The 24,184-nt window shown below is 51.0% G+C and overlaps 9 protein-coding genes across 9 annotated transcripts; 3 read left to right on the top strand and 6 right to left on the bottom strand.

Moving 5' to 3' along the window:
* Positions 1 to 242: 242 nt before the first annotated feature.
* On the bottom strand, positions 243 to 1,133 carry N7482_005771 (Cytochrome P450 E-class group I; the record flags this gene model as incomplete). Its single annotated transcript, XM_056687896.1, has 3 exons — positions 243 to 570; positions 633 to 884; positions 982 to 1,133. 3 exons carry the CDS (start codon positions 1,131 to 1,133, stop codon positions 243 to 245), a joined length of 732 nt encoding a protein of 243 aa, XP_056543451.1.
* A 153-nt stretch (positions 1,134 to 1,286) lies between these two features.
* N7482_005770 (uncharacterized protein) lies at positions 1,287 to 2,111 on the bottom strand (the record flags this gene model as incomplete). Its single annotated transcript, XM_056687895.1, has 4 exons — positions 1,287 to 1,425; positions 1,485 to 1,676; positions 1,727 to 1,853; positions 1,913 to 2,111. The coding sequence occupies 4 exons, from the start codon at positions 2,109 to 2,111 to the stop codon at positions 1,287 to 1,289; spliced, it is 657 nt and encodes a 218-aa protein (XP_056543450.1).
* A 2,321-nt stretch (positions 2,112 to 4,432) lies between these two features.
* Positions 4,433 to 8,307, top strand: N7482_005769 (putative cell wall biogenesis protein Mhp1; the record flags this gene model as incomplete). Its single annotated transcript, XM_056687894.1, has 3 exons — positions 4,433 to 4,505; positions 4,580 to 7,594; positions 7,655 to 8,307. 3 exons carry the CDS (start codon positions 4,433 to 4,435, stop codon positions 8,305 to 8,307), a joined length of 3,741 nt encoding a protein of 1,246 aa, XP_056543449.1.
* Positions 8,308 to 8,939: 632 nt separating this feature from the next.
* Positions 8,940 to 10,428, bottom strand: N7482_005768 (uncharacterized protein; the record flags this gene model as incomplete). The annotated part of the gene is made up of 3 exons (XM_056687893.1): positions 8,940 to 9,394; positions 9,456 to 9,516; positions 9,574 to 10,428. The coding sequence occupies 3 exons, from the start codon at positions 10,426 to 10,428 to the stop codon at positions 8,940 to 8,942; spliced, it is 1,371 nt and encodes a 456-aa protein (XP_056543448.1).
* Positions 10,429 to 10,957: 529 nt separating this feature from the next.
* N7482_005767 (kinetochore subunit FTA4 family protein) lies at positions 10,958 to 11,906 on the bottom strand (the record flags this gene model as incomplete). The annotated part of the gene is made up of 4 exons (XM_056687892.1): positions 10,958 to 11,273; positions 11,340 to 11,402; positions 11,466 to 11,634; positions 11,741 to 11,906. The coding sequence occupies 4 exons, from the start codon at positions 11,904 to 11,906 to the stop codon at positions 10,958 to 10,960; spliced, it is 714 nt and encodes a 237-aa protein (XP_056543447.1).
* Positions 11,907 to 12,350: 444 nt separating this feature from the next.
* On the top strand, positions 12,351 to 13,189 carry N7482_005766 (HAD family hydrolase; the record flags this gene model as incomplete). The annotated part of the gene is made up of 2 exons (XM_056687891.1): positions 12,351 to 12,401; positions 12,455 to 13,189. The coding sequence occupies 2 exons, from the start codon at positions 12,351 to 12,353 to the stop codon at positions 13,187 to 13,189; spliced, it is 786 nt and encodes a 261-aa protein (XP_056543446.1).
* Positions 13,190 to 13,524: 335 nt separating this feature from the next.
* N7482_005765 (60S ribosomal protein uL18) lies at positions 13,525 to 14,669 on the top strand (the record flags this gene model as incomplete). Its single annotated transcript, XM_056687890.1, has 3 exons — positions 13,525 to 13,527; positions 13,680 to 13,717; positions 13,808 to 14,669. 3 exons carry the CDS (start codon positions 13,525 to 13,527, stop codon positions 14,667 to 14,669), a joined length of 903 nt encoding a protein of 300 aa, XP_056543445.1.
* A 1,531-nt stretch (positions 14,670 to 16,200) lies between these two features.
* On the bottom strand, positions 16,201 to 18,924 carry N7482_005764 (Nitrate transporter; the record flags this gene model as incomplete). The annotated part of the gene is made up of 9 exons (XM_056687889.1): positions 16,201 to 16,284; positions 16,344 to 16,480; positions 16,555 to 16,696; positions 16,756 to 17,025; positions 17,188 to 17,324; positions 17,392 to 18,221; positions 18,281 to 18,556; positions 18,606 to 18,685; positions 18,751 to 18,924. The coding sequence occupies 9 exons, from the start codon at positions 18,922 to 18,924 to the stop codon at positions 16,201 to 16,203; spliced, it is 2,130 nt and encodes a 709-aa protein (XP_056543444.1).
* A 1,483-nt stretch (positions 18,925 to 20,407) lies between these two features.
* On the bottom strand, positions 20,408 to 24,047 carry niiA (nitrite reductase niiA; the record flags this gene model as incomplete). Its single annotated transcript, XM_056687888.1, has 8 exons — positions 20,408 to 21,407; positions 21,459 to 22,089; positions 22,144 to 22,346; positions 22,402 to 22,929; positions 22,980 to 23,062; positions 23,121 to 23,660; positions 23,719 to 23,866; positions 23,917 to 24,047. 8 exons carry the CDS (start codon positions 24,045 to 24,047, stop codon positions 20,408 to 20,410), a joined length of 3,264 nt encoding a protein of 1,087 aa, XP_056543443.1.
* Positions 24,048 to 24,184: the final 137 nt, after the last annotated feature.

Here is a 24,184-nt window from a genome sequence, read left to right as displayed (position 1 = left end):
CAATCTCGCAAAGTATTTCTACCAGACAATCTGCCCTACCATGTGAATTGGCCGCCACTATTTGCTTCCTTCTCATCGCGTCGGAAGTCCATTTACCAGTCAGACAGTATATGGTTAGGGCATTGAAATGACGGAAAATTCCCGACACTACCTGCGCAATTTTAGACGCACTGGGGTTTCCATACTTCCCAAAGCTTCTGCATGACTCTTTTCCCAAGGATGTTGCTGCTCTAGCGATTGAATCAACCCCCCGTGTGCCATACTTCGCGGCTGAATGGACAGCTCAAATGGAGCAGGATGGCTAATACACCTGGCAGGAATTTGAGGGGAATGTCCTGGACCTGGCCGTTGCGCACAGGCTTTGCAATATCGAAGACTGCCAGTGATTGTGCAACTGAGAGGAATACATTTGCGTCGGCCAGAGTACGCCCAGGACAGGCCCTACGGCCGAAGCCAAACACAAGCAGGTGAGGATCTCGCTCTGGGAGAGGGCTAGTGGAGGTGGCCAAGAAACGCTCCGGGTTGAAGACCATTGGGTCGTGATAGACATTCGGATCATGCGTAAATGCCCTGTAGTTTCGATATCAGTTTCGGACAGCCGGGGTAGGCAGAAGGAGAGGATGGAAACCCACCATATATTGGCAAGAATAGATGATCCCTTAGGAATCAGATACCCCTCACAAACATCATCCTGGCTTGAAGCGTGTGCAACATTCATCGGCACGACTGGGTGCCATCGAAGCACCTCTTTCACTAGAGCGTTGATATAAGGAAGTCTTTCGCGGTCACTGAACTGTGGTAGCTGGGTGTCTCCAATCACCCTATCGAGCTCCTGCTGAGCCTTGTGCTGTACCTCAGGGAATAAAGCCATAGCCAAGAAGAAACTTCCGATGGAAGAGACAGTCAAAAGTTTGTGTCAGCGCGGGACATAGCATCATGTTTAATGAGACCGAACTCACTGTATCCGCTCCACCAGCGTACAGAGACCCCGCCGACCATTTGAGAATATTTTCGTCTTCAGATCCCGGCTCCACGGGATTGTTCTGGAGAAGGTTGGATGAAAATGACGGTACGAAGCAGCTCTGTTTCATCTGATGCCTCACAAATTCAAATGGAACTCCGCTAAATGCCATTACTCGCCTTTTACATTTCTGTGCGGTCTTGCTGAATCCCGCACCAGGAAGCCAAGACGGCACATACTTCACTGGTCACCTCGTCAGATCGGGATTCAATATTTGTGCATCTCTTCGAGCTGGCTGAGTTCAAGCCTACACATTGGGAAGAAATCAAGTTGCCCAAGTTGCGGGGCGCAATGCATAGGAAAAGTCCTCCATTGCTTTATCGGCCAGATCGACGAGCGGGTCCCTGTCATGAGGCTCGATAGTATAGCCATAGCCAATTTTCAAGATGATCGCGCCAGCCTCTCTTTTCATCATTAGTCTCTTGCCTTTACACAGTGTATTCTTTGAGAGAAAGTCACTCACTTTCGAATGTGCTGTTGAAGCTTTTCTGGGGAATACAAGACCCTCAGCAAGAAACGAGCTACCTCTAATTCCTGAATACCATTAAAATTGGATACAGACTTATTAGATCCAATCTCTTGGTATAGGTTTTTACGAGTCTTTCGGACGCTCTCTGGCTTTCTGAGTGCCCCGAGAATTTCGTTCCAGCCCGACCTGAAGGAGTCAACATGACAAGATTCATTTAGATCAACATCCCATCTTACATATCGGTAAATGTCTGCTGCGGGCGCAGGGAGTGAATAACCGATCTTTTTTCCAACTGCACAGCAAGTTCAGCGTCGTTGAGAGTAATGATCGTTTTTCCCAACACGCTGAGTGAGCTGATGGGTCCTGATATGGAACGTTTTAGCGTCAAAGGTGATGTCTCTTTCAAGCGAACAGACTCTTACCATAGAGATTTTTATGTTTAAGCCAATGCTGCCAATCTTGCTCCTTTGGATTAGGCAAATCTACCAGATTGCCAATGATGGGCATCCGTTGAGGGCCCGGGGGGAGCGGCGGGTACTGTCTTTTACGTCCACGGCCGATGGTAAAAACACAAGTGCTTACGAGAGCAATGAATAGGCTTATCCACAGTGTAGGCGACATTATAGCTATTATCTTGGAGACCAAGTAACATGTCAAAAGAGGAGAACATGGGCTGGGCTACGCGAATATTAATAAGTCGTTCAAAGAGGGGGTGATGTAAAGAGGCCCTCCTCTTTACATCACCAATCACCGAATTATTGAGCCGAGGGTAGCATTGCAGAATTCATGCATTATCTCCAGTGGGGAAATCTTTACGATAGGCCTTACTGCAGTCTCGTGGGGCTTGAGAGGACGTACCATGTTAGTTTGCGTCTAAGTACTCGTAAATAATCCCTGTTCTGCAGAGGTGGCTGATACCCCTCCTATATTCTGCATAAGAGCCATCTGAGTGGCCTACACACCCCCTGCCATAAGATGTTTGTTAATGTCAAAATCAGTGGGCCTCTATCTTCTTGGAATTATTTAGATCTGAACTGTTGGTTATGTCATAGATTTTAGTTAACTAACTAGTTAGGTTAGTTACTCATTTTGATGGTTAATCACCTGCCTGAACTCTGTTTTTCCTTCCGTACAATGTACCATATCGAAAGGAGGAATCTCTGGTTTGTCTAGAGTTTGATTTACCTCTCATGAAATTCCTATAAAATTACTGTGTTATTGAGTGCAGTAGCATCTCAAAAACAATGAACTCTTAACATTTTAAAAGCCGGGGAGCTAAAAAGGTTATGACGTGGTTGTTAGGGCTATATTATCTTTTTGTTGAGAGATCAGGATGTGGCGCTTTTGAGCCATCGGGTAAGATTTCTTTTTCTTTCATCAAGCTGTTACTTTAGGCCTCGACCTTTAATTTCGACTATTTCCTCCGTATATATTTAAATGGCTCCAGCTGGCTTCAAGCAAGCGATTGTTTTGATCTCCAGATATTTCTGCTCGATACTCCCACCTATATATTATCTTTTACAAGTCGATCCGAGAAAAGGCCGTCACCAACTTGCTAGTCTTTTGCTACAGCACTAAAATAAGGGTAAAGAAGATACTTGGGAAGAATGTCGAGTTCAACCTTCAATACTCACATTTGAAGAGCTCAACCAATGGAAGCCACGCATTAGCAAGACCATGGCGCCATTGCCGGTCGGGAGAAACGCAAAATATCTTAGAGTATGTCCAGGGGATTTTGAAAACGAGTATAGGGCATCAGAAAGGGTTTGCATCGTGAGAAAATAAGAAAGTATCCGAAAATGAACTCCCACCTCAAGCAAGGTGAGGAGGAATGACTGCACGTGGCATTCAACAGACGAGAGCTCCTGAGAGAAGAAATATCATCTGTCTGAGATTAAGTCCAAGGGATGTTTTTTGAATAGCTTGAAGCTGATGTTTATCCTCGAGAGCGAATGTTCCAATACTAGGGGGTGGATGGAAGTAGAATCAAATCTGGGTTCGATTCCCAACTAACGCATCTCCACATTCCGATATCGCTGTTTTACTTTTGGTACCCACTTTTATTCGGAGGAGCGCCGCTGCCCGGCGGGAGTTCCCTTTGTCGTTCCCTTCCCTTTTCTGCAAGTTCCCGGGCACTTCTGTGCGACGGTCTGGGCCGTTGTGCTTTTAGGGAGCCAGGGATCCAGGGCCCGCAAATTGGGCGGAAATCGTGTATGTACGGAGGTCATAAAGATCACGAGCTACTCACAGAGCCCTATTAGCCACTAGGGCCTTGCTAGCTTGGAGGACTAAGGAGAAGTCGAGTTTAATCAAGGCTCGGTTCCATTTCTCCGGGCCCCCCCACCTGCGACTAGGGCTCAGTGGTCTGCTTCTTGCCACCCGCAGATCCAATCATTTCCCTCCGTAAGGCCCGGAAATGTATAGCTGAGCTCACGTGCTGGGAGAGTTGCTTTACCTTTAAGGATTGGGTCGGGGGCGATTATGTCACCTTAGATGCTTAATCCTCCACTCACACTCCGACTCCCACATCCGGTCGCTTCTAGCACCTCCTTTTCCTCTCTGTCTTGGCCCGACGATCTTATGGGAATCTGTATTTGATTGCACTATGAATTATTTCACTCGACCCCTGATGGTAATACTCCCACTCGGTCATCTGTGAATGGTGTGTGCCCCGCAGCACTCTGTCTACTCGGGGGGCCTTGCTCGGTCGCAAAACCCCGGATTTCTGATCACCATCGGCTATCCTTGACGGCTATCCGGAATTACCGGCCTATAATTCTTCGTGTGAAGGTGGGGGATCGGCCAACTATGCGTCAGCCGATCTAGGTCTATCCTATTATTCCACCACGATTCCGCGCCACGCAGTTGGTCATCGTGGGTGCAGACTCTCCAACCCGGCCCTGACATTCCCAACCTGACTCTCGACTGAGAGAGACTCAAACATGGAGGGCGTTCAGTCTGTGGATGTGAGCTGGCTTCATCATTCACAGAAAGGCAAGTCGCAAGTCCCGTTCGGTATGCTAGCGGCCCCCGGCACAGAACCTAGCGGCTCCGGGGACGTTGGGCAGCATCTGACACTCACTCCTCAGATCATCTTTCGCGCACAAAGTCAGTCTCGTCGACGATCAGCGACAAATCTTCCGCTGAGAGAGACTCGACAACCGCATCCTCAAACTCGCACCGACGATCTCGTTCCAATAGTAGTCCCGCTCACCCGCCATCCCCAGACAGATTGGAATCGACGCGAGAACACCAGAATGACGCAGGCAAGGCAGGCAAGGCAGAGGATAACTTGCAGGCTGACGAGAAGACTGCATTTTCGCCGAAGCAACCGTCCCCTAATCCGTCTCCGGCTGTGCAGAAGAGTAACCCCAAGCCGGTCGGCGGGCGGCGAAATTCATGGATATCCAGTCTGAGCTCGAAATTTTCCTCCGGATCGACACCTCCATCCCAGTCCAGTCTCAAGGCCAGTCCCGCGAGTCCCAAGGCAACCTCCGCACTCGACGCCCATAACCCATTCGGCGCGGCCTATTCGCCGAAGGACCGGGAGGACGAGAAGAATGATGACCCCGGCCCTTACACGTCTACGTCGCCTAAGGGCCCCTCCTTCATCCATAATGCGTTGCGCAAATTATCGTCCAACTCGGGTGGGCTCCCCAAGCTACCACACAATGGCGTGGTTTGCCCGCGGCGGGTAATGAATCTCGACCAGACTCGAGACCGGTGTAGGATTACGGAATTGAACCAAGCGAAGTTGAACCGCGTGGCATTCTGCGTCGACGTGGAGATTGCTGGCATTTCGCATCGGGATTCTGATGAGGATGCGCCCCCAACGAGCCAACTGCGACAGTCTCTACCCGAGTCCAATCGCCAGAAGTCGAAAAAGACCGGTGTCAACCAAAAGAGTAAGGATGAGGCTGGGGCCCTGAAAACCCCACAAAGCGCAGTGGCCGAGAAAGAAGCGCCAGCCTCAGCGATTCCTCAAGAAACCAGCTCTCCCGATGCTCAGTCGAAGACCGCTACACCCGAAACTACGATCCCTGCAACTGAAACTACGATCCCTACAACCGAAACCACGACTCCTAAAACCGAAATTACCGCCCCTACAACTGACACGGCTACTTTGAACCCGCCCGCTGATGCAAAGCCTAATGGAGAAGACAAGGATCCGACGCGGAAACAGGAGAAGAAGAAGCGATCGGAAGAAGAAAGAAGAGAACGCAAAGAACGCAAGCGCAGACAAGCCGTAGCCAACGGCTCGGTACCGTTACAGCTTGATGGAGAGAACGACGAGGACGACAGTCGTGCCCCGGCTGCTGGAGTTCCTCGCTCGAAGACTCAAAGTCACCCCACCACAGATCCAGTGCGCATTTATCGTCGCTGCTGCCAGCTGCGTGAAACGCCAGTTCTCAAGAGAATTGTTGACGAAATCTCATCGCCTTCCTCCACGCTGGCTGAGTCTCCTGGTACTGTCGCAGCTCTGGACCTCAGTAACTTCCCGATGACCTCACAAGATATCGCAACATTCAGCGATTGGCTCGCAATTGTGCCTGTCCGCAAGCTTATCCTCGAGAGCTGCGCATTGACAGATGACTCTGTGCGAGCCATTCTTTCAGGACTCCTCTCTACCAAGACGGTAGAGCAGATGCGATACCGGCGGAGACGAACCCGGAGGATAGAATCACCGGTGGTTAAGGATGGGCGGTGGGGTGTTGTGGAAAAGCTTTCGCTTAAAGATAATCCAAAAATAGGGCATGAAGGGTGGCGCCACATTGGTCTCTTCATCCACCTGTCCAAATCCCTGAAGGCTATTGACCTGTCGGGTATTCCTTTCCCCAAGCCTCGAACGTCATCCGATGGCTCTACCGGCTCTACGGGACAGTCTCGGACGCCCGCTGTTGATATTTGCTCTATTTTTGCCGATGCATTGGCGGAACGCTTTGGTGGCGAGCACCTCGAAGAGTTGTTGCTGAGCGAATGCAAACTTTCTGTTGATCAAGTCAAGAAGATTTGTGTTGCAGCTACCAAAGTGGGATTGCGAAGACTCGGCCTTGCCAACAATAGTCTCACGCGAGAGGGCCTGGAGCATGTGATTGAGTACTTCAAAGATGGGCAGTGTGAAGGACTGGACTTGGGAGGAAATCCCATCAAGGACGATCTCGATCTCATCGTGGATGCCATTGAGCCCGAGCAGCCTCTTTATGCCCTAAGCCTGGCCGATTGCTCCTTGACCCCGTCTGTGATCTGCCCATTGCTTCAAGCCCTTACTCGGCTTCACAATCTTCGCTTCATGGACGTTTCCCACAACCCCGAGCTGTTCTCTTCGCTACCGAATTCCCTTGGAGCATTCCGGCGCTTCCTGCCTAAGATGTCTTCTCTCAAGCGCATCCATCTTGCAGATGTTGACCTTTCCCCAGATCACGTCATCGGTCTGGCAGAAGTTCTTCCAGAGTGCCCTAGTCTTTGCCACCTGAACATTTTGGAGAATCCTCAGATTGCCGCAGTGGCTTCTAGCACGGATGCCGCTGCCCAAGAAGAGGCATGTGCGGTATACGCTTCTATGATGGCTGCAGTGCGCGTCTCGAAAACAATCATCGCGGTGGATATCGAAATTCCTACCGCGGAGAACAATGAGGTCGTTAAGGCTTTGGCATCTCAAATTGTGGCTTACTCCCTTCGAAATCTTGAGGGTGGTGCTATTGCAGAGGAACTTTCTGAATCGATTTCCTCGCCTCCCGCTAAGGATGTGCCTGTGCCTGAGATCTTGCAACATATTGTCGGACACGCAAACGGACTTGAAGAAATATTTGTTGAGGAAGATGACGCAGCTCCTGACGAGGACTATGTAATTGGCGGCACGGGCGTCGTGAAGGCACTGGGAGTCTGTCTTGGAAACTTGAACCAAGATGGCCGCGATGCTTTTGGGGATCAGTCAGCTCCTCCCAGTGGTACTACGACACCCAGACGCCGCAAGTCTCGAGGCGTGGTTCAAAATCGGCCTCGTGATATGTCAAAGAACTTGCTGGAATCGGCGCGGAATATTAGAGCTCGGATTCAGTCGGCTCTTATTCGCGAGGACCGGGCTGGCAATGATGCGAACCACCGTGAGTATACTTCAGTTAGGGTGATATCTTGGACTCCCGGCTAACGTTTTCTACTTACAGGGCGCCTGCAATTTTTGGACTTTACTCTGCATAGGATGATTCAGCGATTTGAGGACGAATACCCCGAAACCCGTATTCAGCCCCAGCCTGCTCCCGCATCCACCGCTCCCGACAACGCCTCACAGCTCTCTGGTGAGGATGTACATGCTCACAGCATTGTTGGTAACCTAAACGGTAGTGTTCTGGATAACGAAAATGCGGTCGACGACGAGGAAACCGACCACTACGCTATTCATCTCTCTCGCACCAGTTCCATGACCTCCCTGCATGCCCGCGCCATGACCTCGGAAGAGGGCCACGTTCACCGATTAGGCCAGAACATCCGCCGCGACTTCCTCAACCCCCCTCTTAGCCAAGGGGATCCCGATAATGACGACGCTGCACACCTTGTGGCTCTGCGAGAGAAGCTTGAGCGTCTGCATGAACAACAGGCCCAATCGCCCTTCGATAGTGCGGAAGCCGAACAAGCATTTGAAAAGCTCGGATCTACTGTCGATGAGCTCTGGGCGGCTCAGCGCCAGGACGTGGAAGGCTTCGAGCGATTCAAACAGTCCCAAATTATGGCACAGATTAACAGTGGTCTTCGCCCAATGAAGGACACCAGCGACAACGCTCAGCAGAGCCCTGAGAGCAAGTCGCCCCCGTCTTCTTAACTGGCAAAGTTCGCAACATAGCCGTCTTATAGCCTTTATTTTATGGTCTTTTTGTTATGCTTTTTTGAAAGCGTTGTTGTTTGTTCCCCATGCATACTATCCCTGACATTCGAATCATGCCTAGGCCTGGCTAGGCAAAATTCCCAGTCGTTTCCTTGCTAGCTTCTAGCAACATTCTTAGCTCAGCCACTATGTTGGCCTTGTATATACGTGATTTCACTGGTGCCGCAGCACTCGCAATGTATCATGTTCCAGTTCTAGTCTCGCTCTATCGTTTTCTGGCTTTCCTACAACCGGAAATTGAATTATGCGGATATTATCAAGCCCAATATCCTTTCTGAAGCAGGGCCTTCTTATGCGAGGCACAGGAAAAAGAGATAAGATAAGCAGTCCGACGGCTTACAATTAAACCTCGGACGCCCTCCTGGGGTTCACTTGTTATTGTCTATCCGAAAGTTGACTCCGACCATTGGTAACCTTGAATTCATAGAGAAAAAAAAATTATCATCACGGTATTCAGAGTCCAACCCGCCTGCGGGGACTATGCAACAGAAACAAAGCAGGAATAATTATACAGGTCATGACAGCGTCCGTCGTTCAACTGATACCAGGTAACCGCCTGCGGTGCCCTTTTATTCGGGACTGGAAGCGTCCTTGAGAATCTCCCAGCCATATTCCTCTTCTGCCTTCTCGGGCTCCATTCCTAAGGCGTTGCGGTATGCCCGGACCTCATTTTGTAGGCCCGCGATAATGCGAACGGGAAGCTCTTCCTCCTCCGACCGGAGCCGGTGTGCATTGCGAATCATCTCCGCGCATTTCATTGTTTGTGAGTGCCAGTAGTCCCGGTCGAGACGGCTCGCTAGATGTGCGTCGCGCTCCGCCTGGAGAAGGCTGTTGTACTGGCTTTTTTGGTACAGGAAATGCATGTTGTTGTTTTGGCAATAGTTGCGGATCTGCTCCACCATGGTGCTCACACTGGCTTCGTATTCACTGATCAGTTTGGTATTCTCGACCTGTTCCCGCTTGAGATCTTCGACTAGTCGCTTTTCCTTGGCGAGGGCGCGTTCGAGTTCGGCAATTCGGGCCGCTAGTAGACGATTGTTAGTGACGGCAGCTATAAAGAAGGAAAGGGAAGGCCTAAGACATACCGGTGACCTCGCCGTTGACCTGTCGCATAGCGGCACTCGCATCCTCAGAATTGCCATTTTTCTAGCTTGATGTCAGCTCGACTCTTCCACTGCTCAATTTTGCTGGTCCCAAACATACCATAATCTCCTCGGCACTCGAGACAATGCTCTTAGTCACTTCTCGATTATTTTTCAGGACCTCGCTCAGCTCCAGCACCATCTCGTAGAGATGATGCAAGTCCATTTGGTGACCTGCATTCATGGGCATGGTGGCATTCATCGCGGCACCCAGTCCAGTAGCACCAGCGCCGCCGCCGTTGAGCTGAGGAGAGGGGTGAGGGATAGCAGGAGTTAAGGACTGGCGCGGCATGCTGCCCATGTTTGGGGTGGGAGAATTATCCGCGTAACCAGGGAACATGCCAGACCCCGGGTTGTTCCCACCCGCCATTCCACTAGCACTGGTGTTCATGGACATGTCGGCGAGCGCAAAGGCACGATTCAGTTCCTCGAGCTGGGGGTCGTAAGGATTGATGGGACGCGAGGTGCCGTTTTCCTCGTCGTACCAGGAGGCGTGGTTTTCGACGCCCAAGACGTCCTTTTGAAACTTCTCAAGGTCACGGCGAGTAACGTGGGTGGAACGACGGCGGTGCCCACGTGTATAAGGTGCCTTGGAAGAGGAAGAATCGGCGCCCTCGATGATGGCGGCGCACGAGTCGACGAGGGAGACGGAGTCGGCGTCGTGGCCAGACGCAGGGCGATTGTCGTCGAGATCAGGATCGGGATCGGGGTGGGGGTCGGGATTCAAGGCCGTCAGGGCGCGTTCACGCGGTGGTGGTTGCTCCTCGACGAGTTGGCGTTGCTCGGGGATGTTGGCACCATGCCCAATCGGGTTAGCCCGAGTCTTCACCGCACGCCCGTCTTCGCTGAGAGCCACTTGAGCCACTTCGGCCAGATGCTGTCCACTGCCGCCCTCCAGCCCAACCAGTCGCTTCATTCTGTCGAGCGCGCTCATCGATGCACGGGGTTGGAGAATGAAGATGTTTCTCATGGGTCCTGCATCGTCGTCCTGCCCAACCGAACCGTTCCGCGACCCACGGGTGTAGGTGTAATGGATGACGGAGAGGATGGGGATTCGACTTGGACACTTGCAAGGAACCGTCAAACTTTGTCAAGTCGGGTGAATCGTACCTGCTGCACCAAATATATTTCCACCCTTCAACCTCCAACCATGGACGTTTCTTCCTGCAATTGCAATGCCCGACTTCGCCATCCAGGCTCCTTCCGCCACTCGCACCGATCTGGCCGGGGCCCAGACACTATATGTCATTCTATACTCTCTATCTACCTAACCAGGTACAAGCATGCTAGTAGCAACTGGTAGATCCAGTCCAAGGGAACCACTACGACAGACTTCTAGGTTTGTACAGGGCTGCAGTGCTAGGTTCTTCATCAATGTTGTATGGACCAGGGTGGGTTTGAAATCGTATTAGATGTTTCATGTAGAATGATTCAGTCGTTACAAGTCATAGCTCCGTATCCAGCAGGGCCTCCAGTCTCTGATCTGAGCCCGGGAGTAAGTAATCCTGGGTCGCTTGGGTATTGCTGCGGCCTTTCTTCTGTTGCGAAATCCTGCCTCCAACCCGCGCCGCCAGCATTCGCATCTTATCCAATTCCCGTACTAGCTCTCCGTCGCGAGTGACGAGATTCGGCTGGATGTCTTTCTGAGGTTCTTGAAATGGTCCGAGGAGGCGCTGTAAATGTCGTAATTGGTCGAGTCTTCGTTGACGTTGCTGACGCTGTTGGTCCAAAGTGGCGAGTCGCTCTCGGAGTAGCTGGTATCTGTACAACGGGGTTAGGCAGGCGGAACTCTAACTGGCGGAAACTCGGGCGTGTTTGCAGGCTGACCTTGTATTTTCATCTTCGCTTGCACCCTGTGACTCAATGTCCAGTGGTAACTGAGTAATATTCCTGTGGGAGGTCAGCAAGGATCTGCGACTACCTGGGCCCTCGAAGACCCTGGTGGAACCTCACATGTGTCTGGACAAATCTGCTGTTTTTTCTACGCCGTTGGCAAAGGACGCTCGACTCCGCGTTTCCTGGTTGACTGAAGACCAGTAGAGACTGGCAATCTGGTGGGCCACATGGTGGATAGCTTGGGAAGAGTAGACGACGCGGTTGTGTTGCTTCGCAGCTTGATTTACTAGATATGGGTTAGCATACAGTGCCCAATACCCCTGAAGCAGAAACAGCAGGACCAAGAACATGAGAAAAGCTCGTGTCTCACGGGAAGCAGGGCAGATAGGTACCTTTATGCAGCACATCCTCGATTATCTTCTCAGCCAAATCATCTTCTTGCGTTTCCACTGCATAGTTCTTCCAGTCCTCGGGCAGCTCAAGGCTTTCGGATAGAATGCGAACCTGGCTCCAGATAAATGCGGATTTTAATTCAGTTATGGTCCGAGTGGAGTCCATTGCTCTCTGATGTCGTTGGAGGAAACTCTATGGTTTGTACAGCGTGCCGCTGATCTTTGGACGCGTCCACCCCAATCCTTATCGATAACGAGTCACGTGTAACCCCGCTATCGAGCCTGGAGAGTCCTGTCGGATGGGAGTCGATCAAGAAGTTTATTTTTAGATTGTCCGTTGATGTTGAATGTATGTCTTTTGAACTCACTCACGTGGACGGATCATCATGGTCTATACAGCGCCAGTTTGACAAAAGGCTGATTGAAGCCGATGAAGTTCAATCCCTCGGTCTCGAACCGCCTTGTACCTCGGCAATTCAGGGTCTCCTTTTAAGAACCTTGAGTCCTCCGCATGAATCTGATAATACAGACGCTCAACCGGAGAATCTTCACAACGGGACCATTTCTCCTACCTGGCTGCAACTAATAAGTGCTCTGCTTCAACTACCAAATGGCAGAGAATAGGCCGGTAGGCCTTCTGTTCGACATTGGGGGAGTTTGTGTAAGATGACACCACTGTGATTATTCCTAGGGGCATTGCTGACCCTCTTGCAGGTGGTTTCTCCATTCCAGGCAATACTTGACTATGAGGTGGCGAACAATATCCCACCGGGCTGGGTGAATTTCAGCATCTCGCGGACATCGCCCAGCGGCAGCTGGCACAAGCTCGAGCGCGGTCAGATTCCCATGGACGCCACTTTCTTTACGGGATTCAACGAGGACCTCCAGAATCCTGAGCTGTGGAAGCAATTCCATGAGCAGCTCGCGAAGAAGAAAGGACAGAGCAACGCAGGCTCCATCCCCCCACTCCCAAAGGTGGATGCGGAGTGGCTCTTCTGGGAGATGATGAGGATATCCCGCACTCCTGACCCTTTTATGCTTCCGGCACTTCAAAAGTTGAAGGCGTCCGGACAGTATCTTATGGGTGCTCTTTCAAATACCGTGAAGTTTCCCGAGGGTCACTCATTCAACCAGGATACATCTGGTGTGAAGTCACAGTTTGATTTCTTTATTTCATCCGCCCACACGGGGCTTCGCAAACCCGATCCGAAGATATACGAAGTGGCAATTAAAGAGATGGATGCTTTAGCCAAGCAGCGCGGGCTGCCGGGGATCCAGCCTTCGGATATTGTCTTCTTCGATGATATCGGCGAAAACCTAAAGGGCGCGAAGAGAGCTGGCATGCGCACGGTGAAGGTCACCCTTGGAAAGATCGAAGACGCAGTCAGGGAGCTTGAGAAGATCACGAGTCTACCATTGCTCGAGGGCGAGGGCAAGGCCCGACTATGAGGAAGAGATCATAGAATGCTCGAGATTTCTTTCTCTTTCTCCTTTTTTGGGTTGGTGGAATATATACATCTTAGAGCCAGCCAGAAAGAATAGTCGACACTCTATCTTGTTTCTACTGGATTTTGGTAAAATGTTTGGGGTGATGTTCTAGCGTTCTATAGAAGACGGTCGGGTCGTCGCCTACCCGAGTAGATGGTCGTCGCCTACCGCACTTTTAGTTGCGGGATGCAGCCGCCCACTAAGCGAAATCCCCCACAAACCCACCGCCAAAATTTCTCCCCTCCTTTTTTCTTCTATCCATCGACCATCAGGCTTCAGCTCCGACAACCGTCAAAATGGTGAGTGTGTTTGCTATTGCAGATGGTTGAGTCAACCATACTGCCCTCAAATCGCATCTGTCTCTTCCGCTCGATCGGAGCCGGGTCCCTGCAAGATGCTTCGGACGAAATTCTGAAGCGCAAATTGCTGACTCGCGATTCTTCTGGTACAGCCTTTCACCAAGACTGTCAAGAATGATGCGTACTTCAGGTAAGCCAATTTTCTCCATTGTCTGCTCTGTCAAACATTTTCTTGTTTCTCGGGTGTTTTCGGTGGTCGTGTGCTGACTTGCTTCTCCAGTCGCTACCAGACTAAGTACCGCCGTCGCCGCGAGGGTAAGACCGACTACTATGCTCGCAAGCGCCTGATCACCCAGGCCAAGAACAAGTACAACGCCCCCAAGTACCGCATGGTCGTCCGCTTCACCAACCGCGACATCGTCACCCAGATCGTCTACTCTGAGATCTCCGGCGACAAGGTCTTCGCCTCCGCCTACTCCCACGAGCTGAAGCGCTACGGTATCACCCAGGGTCTGACCAACTGGGCCGCTGCCTACGCCACCGGCCTGCTCCTTGCCCGCCGTACTCTCGCCAAGCTGGGCCTGGCTGAGCAGTTCCCCGGTGTCGACGAGGCCACCGGCGAGTACACCCTCACCGAGGCTATTGAGACCGATGATGGCGAGCGCCGCCCCTTCAAGGCTTTCCTTGATGTCGGTCTCGTCCGCACCTCTTCCGGTAACCGTGTCTTCGGTGCCATGAAGGGTGCCTCCGACGGAGGTATCTTCATCCCTCACTCCGAGCGCCGCTTCCCCGGCTACGACATCGAGTCCGAGGAGCTTGATGCCGACACCCTCCGCAACTACATCATGGCCGGCCACGTCTCCGAGTACATGGAGACCCTCGCCGATGAGGATGAGGAGCGCTACAAGTCCCAGTTCACCAAGTACATCGAGGAGGAGATCGATGCCGGTGACCTTGAGGAGCTCTACCAGGAGGCCCACAAGGCCATCCGTGAGGACCCCTTCAAGAAGGATGAGGAGGAAGGCCCCAAGAAGTCCAAGGCCGAGTGGAAGGCCGAGTCCCAGAAGTACAAGATCGCCAAGCTCACCCACGCCGAGAGGAAGGCTCGCGTCCAGGAGAAGATCCGTGAGCTTGCTGCTTAAGCGCATCGCTCCGCTGTTTCCTGACTGGGTCCTTCGGTTCGCTGCAAAAGCTTCACAAAAGTTCCTCTACCAAAAATGCAATGAGGGAATTGGCTTCTGTCAATCGGCGTTTCTCTTTTCTTGGATGTGATGTAGATGATGGATTCATGGCTCATACCACTTTTTGTTACGTTTTAAGGGGTGTTCGTTTTTTGGGAGCAATTAGTTCGGTGTTTTATTCAAGGCAATTTCCTTCACAGTTCTAACTGCTCCAAATGTCCATGCAATCTCATCGTTCCCTCAAGCGCTTCCTCGATGTCCTTGATTAATACATTGTAGAAGGGAATCTGTAGATCAATTTCCACATTCCTTCCATACCATGTCAAGGACCAATTGAGTCGGTCCTCGCAGGAATCCGATCACGTGACTTGACAACAAAGACCGGGCAATGATGCATCTGGGTCCTTTTCACCAGCCGTGTTAACCCAATATATTGTGCATATGTTTACGAAATGAGAGTTTATCTCATCCGACATGGGGAGACGGTTCACAATGTTGCGCAAACTTGGTGAGAGGCCCTGCTGTCCCAGCATCACGCCCGTCAGGCTATTGATCCACACTCCAGGGCAGGCACGACTGACTCGGCCCTTACCAACCATGGGATGCTGCAGATAGAATGTCTCGCCCAATCCTTTGCCAGAAGATCTATTCATTTCGATTCAGTATTTGCATCCGATTTGAGCCGAGCCCGCATCACGGCGGAGGGTATTTGTCGCCCTCAACCTCGCATGCATAACGGAGCACTCTTGACGCCGATATTGACTCCAAATCTGAGGGAGCGAGACTTTGGCTCACTGGAAGGCATACGCGGGAAGCCTTCCTCTGCCCCATCTAGCAATCCGAGTGCATCTCCCGGTCGTTCGGGCCAAAGTGCTTCTATGGGGATCATTGAGAAAGAGTCCACGGCCTCAATGCGACAACGATCCCTCTCCTTTCTCCATGGCCATCTCTTGCCATTTCTATTCGATGAAGCGGCAACAAGACGCAATGTGGCCATAGTTGCCCATGGCATTATTCTCCGGGTGTTATGGAATTGTCTTGTGGAGCTCTTCGACCCCATGAGAATCACTCTGACTTCCGCCATCGCTGCACGGAACGGCGGACCAGCTGCTCTCATATGTCCAAGCTGGTCAAATACAGGCGTAATGGAATTGTCGGTTGAGGCGAATGAGAAATCATCGCCATCATGGCCACAGCGACAAACTGCGTCTTGTGACTCAGATGTTCCACCAAGCTCGACGACGGATACCCGAATACCACCCCTTGGTGGCCCTGCTGGCGATATCCTCTTGCAGGGTTGGTCCATGAAGATACTAGCTGTCGATAGTAAGGAGCATCTCGCGGGCCTGTTCCGCACCCGCGGTGGCATTGGAAGTGCTTCGCATGACACGCGGCAAAAAAGGATCGACCAGTTTTTTAAATAGCCATTCATAAAGAATATTTCAGTGTATATATTGCTATGTACAGTTCGATCGCGGCTGGATCGAAGACTTCACTCAGTGTAGAAAACTTCGTCGAGCACCTTCCACCAACCGGGACCATCGGCACTGCCCACGGCGCCGGGGATAGGGCTCTCCTTTGGAAGATATAGAATTAGTATTTTGAAATCCTCAAAGAACTTGGAATATTGCATACCTGCATGCCATCGGTCATGGCCCACCACTCCCGAACCTTGGGGTTCGCCCGCATCTTGTCCATATCGCCTTCAAAGTCCGTACCGACATATTTAAAAGTGGCGAATAGAGTGCGGTCATTGTCGAAGAAAATGGAGTCTGTCGGAGCGAAATTTTGAAAAATTAGGTTATTCGCATTCTAATTGACTCTAGAGGGATTTCCTGGGCCATACAATCCTTGATGTTGCAGTCCTTGATCTGTTGCAGGACCTCCGGCCAGACATTGGCATGGCACTCCTTGTATGCTTCCACTGCGGAGGGCCTGAGGTGGACAATCTGAGCGATGCGACGAACCGGAGCCATTTTGTGCAGTTCCTGGGGGTAAGGAACAATGAGGTCTTATCTGGGAAAGCTTGGTCGTTGCAATGTGGTACCGTTCGAGCAGGGTTTCGCGGGGTAATGTCCGGGGAAGGAGATGAGACGACGAAGCCGAAGAAGAAGGAGTCCAGAGCCAATGAAGTACGGAAAAGAAGACGAGACAATGCTTTCAAATCTTTCGCGAAATGAGAAGAAGGGGCGAAACAACTCCACGCGCCAGTCACCTGCCCCTCGTTTCTCGCCGGAGCATTAGCCCGCCCTCGGGGTGTACTCACCCGAAGCCGGTGCTGTCTATCGGGATGCCGAAGACTTACGGCGCCTAGTAGCTAAACATGACGACCATGGGACTTAGATTGTTTAGTCTAGGTAGAGAAAGTGCTTTTAGTCGAGACTTAATATTAATCGGATATATAAATATTTGGTTGTAACAGTAATCATCCTCAAGAACGGATCACTGAGCTTTTTGGAAGTGGTCGAATCCAACTGACAGCCACATTCGCTGCCAGAGAAATCACACCAATAATCCACATTGACCTCCCGTAGTGGGCTCCATTGTATCTAAAAACAATGGCGAAGATAATCCCACCAAGGTTGCCGAAGCCCCCAACTATACCGGAGACGATACCTTGAAGCCACGAATTAGTTGTGTCCAAATGACTGAGGCGGGATTGAAAATAAACTAATTGACTTACCATTGGCATAAGGGTGCACATGGGGAACAACCGCGAAATTGGCTCCGTTGCACGCCTCCAAGAAAAAGGCTAACCCAGTCATGAGACCAAACATTGTCGCCTCGCTAGTGGGATTCGAGAAACCAATCGCTAACTGGAAGGCTCCCATGGTAAGGCCCAAAAAGGTCAACAGCAGCTTCTTGGACCAAACAGTATTTGTAAAGCGATAGAGCACATCTCCCAAGAGACCGCCAGCCGGCCGACATACTACATTCAACAGGCCAAACATAGCCGCCCACTGACCAGTCTTCGTCTGACCCATGTGGGGGAAGTTCTCAGCATAGTATGCTCCAAGAATTGAGTTGATGGCAAGCTCGGAGCCGAATGAGCAGGCATACGGAATCGCAAGAGCCATTGTAGAGAGACTCAAAGCGACGCGAAGAGCTTCCTTGCGCGTGGGTGCAACGACCGTTTCTTGCTGGAGGCTACCGATCTGATCCATTGATGAAGCATCATTGTCAAGGATCCGAGGTGAATGGGCACCCTTCTTTTCCACGTCGATGGCGTTCATGGTGTGAATCGATGGCGTAGCTGAAGGCCCGGTGGAGGTCTTCCCGGAGGTAGTGTCGACAATGTGGCCATGAGATGTCAAGTCAGACGAGGGAGACTTTCCTGCCCACAGGTGACGTTCCGACCACTTGCCCGTTGGTGTATCCTCACAGAGGAACAGCATCCCCAATGCTATTGCTGTAATGATGATAAAGGGGACAACATATGCCACACGCCAAGCTTTGTGAGGCGTCAGGCCTTGGGAAGTGACGAGAGAGTCATAGATAGCGGGCATCAGGAAGCTAAAAGTTCCCATATGGTCAGTGAATGCAAAATCAGAATGCATCTTGGAGGAACGCACTATGTAATACCACCACCCGCGTTTCCCCAGCCTGCCGCCAGCGAGTTGGCCGTGCCGACAATCTTCTTGTCGAAGAAGCCAGTGCACCAGACCTGGCATGGGACGAAGGTACCGCCCAAAATGCCGACGAAAAACCGTAGAGCGATTAAGCCCTTGGGAGAAGTGACAAGACCAGCCATTGCAGTGGGAATGGCTCCAGCGAGCAACAGTCCCACAAAGACCAAGCGGGGTCCAAACCGATCACAGAGTGGTCCGGCAATAAATCGGACAAGGAACCTAGCATCAATTAGAAGATGTTCGTGATCAATATTTCTCGTACACCTACGTTGCCAGTAGCGCCACAATGTTTGAGTTTGCGACATCTGCTTGAGTCATGTGCAGGTCGTTTTTGATAGTCACCGTCAACTAAAGATATATGGCTTAGTGATCATTGCGTTTGGGCTGTTGGTGGCAAGGAATTGATAGTATACCAGTGGTGGAAACGCATACCATGACAGGAATGCGACCATGAACCCAAGCCATGAGAAGAAGAACACCCGACCATACTGATCCCATGGATTCAAGATCGGAATAGACTTGGCTTTGCGGTTGGTGGGGTTGATGTCTGGCGAGATGAAGAGAAGTCTGAAGGAGTTGGCAGCCATTGCGGGGCCAAGGAGCGATACAATCTATCCACACGGATCGAAAATGACGGCGTGCTCTCAATGAGTCTAGCACAAGCAGTGTCAAAATGAAGAGTTGCCTTAGGGGTTCCGGCTGATCAAGAAGTTCGAAGAACCGCGGTGTTGACTATGCAGTGCAACAGGCAGATCCTGCCGTCTATATAGACAGGCACGCTTCGATCTGTACCTGAGCCCGTATATCACACTCGTCTCATTATGACACATGCAGAGCCACAATCACGGTTATCGCGGTTCCTTTTGAGGATGCCAACAGCGCACAAAGTCAAGCCGGGTGGATTAGTCATGAAAAACCCGAAAAGTAACGTGTTGAGAATATATCCGGCGACGTTGATTCGGCGAGAATCCCCTTCTGTAATTGTAATAGAGCACAGCTGGGGTACTGTAGGTCGGACCTCAGAGATCCCCGAGTGGTCCAAGGTCATGGCCTGGGCCAAGGTGGTGAGAGCGATAAGAGAGGCATCCGAACGACCTATGAAAAGCCGCCTGAGAGCCATACTCTAGGCGACCAGCCCTCGATAAGGATGGGAGTAGACAACTCCGCGGGGTTATCCCCAAAAGGGCCTGACCTGGTCCTGGCTGAGTCCAGAATGTTTGGGGATGTAATCACGGGAACGAGCGGATGATGGGATGATGGGATCCACGGAGGCTAGGGCCGACTAGGCCCACTATTCCCCTGTCGTGATAGGCCCATCGCCTCTCATTGGTTGTCGACCAACCCGACCAGCCTGGAAGATAGGGTTGGAGGTGCAAATCAACTCCGATGCGATAGTGGCACGATCGGGTCGATCTGAGCTCCGCGGAAATAGTTTAAGAAGATTTCTTCTTGAAAACATGATCCACCTTCGGGAGTGGCTGAATGACGATCTTGGTTGTGAGTTTGACCCGCTTTGACGGCCTCATAGTCCGGGGTGAATAGGTATAGTTCATGCCCTGAAGATAGATAAGCCGAAAGTATTCTGAAAGAGATAACGTATATTCTCCGCGGAATGAAGGGCCCAGTTCCCAAGTTGTTGACTGTATAGAGATCGATCCGATAATACCGGCAGCCTTTGCTACATTAGTCATAGCTTAGAGCTTTTCACAGGTTACTGTCAAAGCAATAAATGACGGTATAGACAAAGAATATTGCCTATAGTGCATTTTTGGTCTAGTTATTTTGTCTAGGATTTGGCCCTCTTTTGTTTTGACAGTTACTTTTTCGAACCCAATTGACCACTGCAATCGGTCTGGTACGATGCTCCCTTTTAAAGCAGGGCCAGGTAACTAACGTTAATTGGTTATTTGATAACTGTTATGCACCAAAATAATTGAATAATTGAGTGAAACAGCATATTGCACCAAAGGGCATCATTAAGAGTCATTGTTGGGCTACCGAAATATAAATTAATTTCAAATGCCGGAAGACCATCAAGCGCTATATTCCAACAAGAGTGGTCTACCACCTCTACCAGTCGATCCCATTGGCTGGCCGAGCGGGTGACTTGGTGACACCCTCTCCATCAGATACTTTCTTTCCCTTCATCCCCTTATACCTCCTGTCCACCTTGTGGAATGGGTCCGGCGCTTCCCCTTTTCTAACCTTCCACTTCTCGGTCCCAAGAACTGCATCCAGCTCCTCGATGGGAGGTAATTTAAGATAGATCCATCCATCTTCTCTTTCCTCCACTGGGAATGTAGCAATGTTCATACTCTCATCATTGGAGCAACGTCCAGCTTGGTCGCCATTGAGCTCAAAATTGCGCTTGTGGTATGGACAAGAAACCCAATACTTGCCCGCATCATCGTCACCAATCAACCCATCCGAAAGCACGAATGCTCGCTTGTGGGGACACATCTGTTGGGTCGCGTAGTACTGGCCCTTGATCTTGAACACAGCAAGCTGGGTATCTCCTCGCTTGACGTTCGCGGATGAGACCTGGGGAGGCTCGTCGGAGAAGTGATCTGCTCGAACGACTGGTTGCCATGAGAGGCTAGACCATCCATGGCCCTTGAAGTCTTCTTGTGCTGATTTGGAGGGCCAGTATGTTGGGCGGTTCTGGGAGCGCTCTCTGATGACTTCTACTGTTTCAACAGTCTCATCTGTGTTTGCAAATTGCTGAAAGGTCTTGCGTCGGTTAGGATTCCGGACGGTCTCGGTCCACTCGCAGAAATAGCTGTCGACTAGCTCCTGCATTTGTCGCTCCATGGCGGCGCAGATACCCAGCTTGTCATCGATGATGACTTCTTTCAGGTAGTTAATTCCACCTGGCAAGTTCTCGATCCATCGGGCGGTTCTTTGCAGCTTATCAGCCGTTCGAATGTAGAATATCAAGTAGCGATCGACGATGGACATCACCATCTCAGGAGGAACGTCCTTGACAAGCAGCTCAGCGTGGCGAGGCTTTGCACCGCCATTTCCTCCGACGAATATATTGAAGCCGTTCTCGGTCGCAATCAGGCCAAAGCTGGAATTCGTTAGCATTTTTTTCATATGAAGAAAACGGGGAGACGCTTACTCTTTGTTCTGTGCCTCGGCACATTCTCTCACACAGCCTGATACCGCTGCTTTGAACTTATGAGGTGCGCGAATACTCTTGTATCGCTCCTCTAGTCGAATGGCCATGCCAACACTGTCACCAACACCAAAGCGACACCAAGTGGTGCCGACGCAACTCTTAATTGCACGCAGCGCCTTGGCATAAGCGTGGCCGCTCTCCATTCCAGCGTCCACCAGCTCGGTCCATATGTTCAAAAGATCTTGCTTCTTTGCTCCAAACATATCAATCCTTTGAGCACCGGTGATCTTGCAGTATAATCCGTATTTCTTTGCAACGGATCCGATCGCAATGAGCTTATCCGCTGTGATCTCTCCACCAGGCACGCGCGGCACGACAGAGAACGTGCCGTTTCTTTGGATATTGGCGAGGAACTTATCATTGGTGTCTTGGAGGTCATTATATCCTTTGTCCATAACATGCGGATTGAACAGACTGGACAAGATCGATCCAATGGCGGGCTTGCATAGTTCACATCCCAAAGACTCAGAGTTCTTCCCGGCTGCTTTCATCACATCCGGGAATGTCTTCAGCTGCTTGACAGCGACAATATTGTATAGATCTGCACGGGAGTAGGGGATGTGTTGGCACACTATTCAAGTCAGCCCTTGAAACCAGAGATCAGGATAGTTTTCCCAATACGCACAATGGTTTGACACCTCTTGTCCCATGTCTAGCATGGTCTTGTTGTAAATTGACTGCACGAGAGGCAAGCAGCCACCGCATCCTGTGCCTGCTTTTGTGCAGGACTTGACTTCACCCATGGTCTTGCAAATCCCATTCTTGACATTTTCAACCACGTCGCCTTTGGTTACATTGTGACAAGAGCAGATTTGGGTGCTGTCGTCACTGCAGGGAAATGTTAAAGGCTGCTCAGGATAAGTAGTTTCAGAGAGAGGCTTACAGGTCATCTGCGTTCTCCTCCCCATCGTTCTGCGCTCCAAGAATAAATTGACTTGGCGGAACTTCAAGCTCCTTTTGGCCCTTGACCATCTGGTTCAACTTGAGGTAGTCCTTTGTATCGCCTATCATCATGCCTCCGAGCAGAAATTTGCCATCCATGGTGAACAGGTACTTTTTGTACACCCCACCAAACGGGTCTTTGTAGGTCAATGCCTTGATGGGAGACTCTTCTTCTCGAGGAACATCTGCGTTTGGACCAGCACGGATAGATGGTCGCTGACCGGGAAGAAATTTGGGCCCATCTCTATCGGCAAAGAAATCTCCAAAAGAGGCAACGTCAACTCCAAGTAACTTCAGCTTGGTGCTGAGATCCGGCCGGGTAAAGCGCTTTTGCTCCTTGTCGATATTTGTGAGGTTATAAGCAAGCACATCCGCCATTTCAATGCCAGGTGCAATGATGCCGAAGGTTTGGTTCTCCCAGCTAGCGCATTCGCCCACCGCATATATACCCGGTACCGATGTTTGGAGGCTGGTGTTGTTAACTGGCGCTCTCATACTCCGAAAAAAGTATAGACGGACCTTTCATCAATAACAAAGCCCCCTCTTCCAGCCGGCTGGATACCAGCAGATCGAGCTAATTCATCTCTCGGCTTCACGCCAATCTATAAAGAGAGTGATTAGAGACCGCATCCGGCCACTCAAAGATTAAACGTCACCTACCGCAAAGCAAATGCAGCAGCATTCAATCTGCTCCCCGTCCTCAAAAGTGATTCCCGTAACATTGTTCTCCGAGTCTGTGTTAACAGCGGCAACCCGCTTCTGGTGTAGCACGTCGAGGCCTAACTCCCGAATCTTGCGAGTGACCAAGGAACCGGCATCCCCGTCCAGCTGTCTAGCCAATACCCACTTATTGCGGTCAATAAGTTTCACGTTCCCGAAATCTTCTAGGTCCGTCATGGCCTTCGCCGCTTCCAGGCCCAGAAGGCCTCCACCCACAGTGACCGCCGTCTCGCCCTTGTGTTTGGACGCAAAATCGATGAGCCGTTCCAGATCTTCGATTGTGCGGTATACAAAGACGCCCTTGGCATCGTGACCCGGGGTATGCGTTGGAAGGACGGCATCAGAGCCAGTGGCAAGTACCAGGATATCATAGGGGATTGTATCCCCAGTAGAGGTATGAACGGTCTTGCTGTTGGGGTTGACCTCGGTGACTCTGGTGTTGAGGTGATGATCGAAGACTCGCTCTTTGAACGATCCGTACTATTCGATATCATTTAGAATCGGATAGTTCGTGTTGATCCCGTGAGCAGAAACCTACCCATTCTTTCGGATTCAGATAGAGATCCTCAATCTTGCGATGTTCGAAGAATGAGGAGAGACCCACGCGGTTGTAGGCAACGTGTGACTCCTCGCCAATGACAATAATGTCATATCGGCGGGCTGTATCCTGCTTGATCACTTTCTCACTGACCTGATTAGTGCGAGCGGACTAAGTGGTATTTTGTGTACGACCTACATGAAGGAGACGGCCACCATGCCCAACCCGACCACTACAATCTTTTGTCGTTTGCTATGTTCAGCATTGCAAGAAGAACTGGCGCTGCCGTCAACCGGCTCGCCATGACGAAGCCCATCCAGCACTGGCATAGCGGCGGAAGGCGGTGTTTGAGAGAGTAAAACCGAATATGCCGCACTACACTACAAGATACGGCTACGATTATAGTTTTAATTAATTGAACGTCGCGACTCAGTCGCAGAAAGTGGCACAAGAGGCGAAGTACACA

Source organism: Penicillium canariense (genome assembly GCF_028826845.1).
Source record: "Penicillium canariense strain IBT 26290 chromosome Unknown utg000003l_segment0_segment0, whole genome shotgun sequence".
NCBI lineage: Eukaryota > Fungi > Ascomycota > Eurotiomycetes > Eurotiales > Aspergillaceae > Penicillium > Penicillium canariense.
Note: the sequence above shows the minus strand (reverse complement) of the source record. Positions and strands in the feature narration are given on the sequence as shown.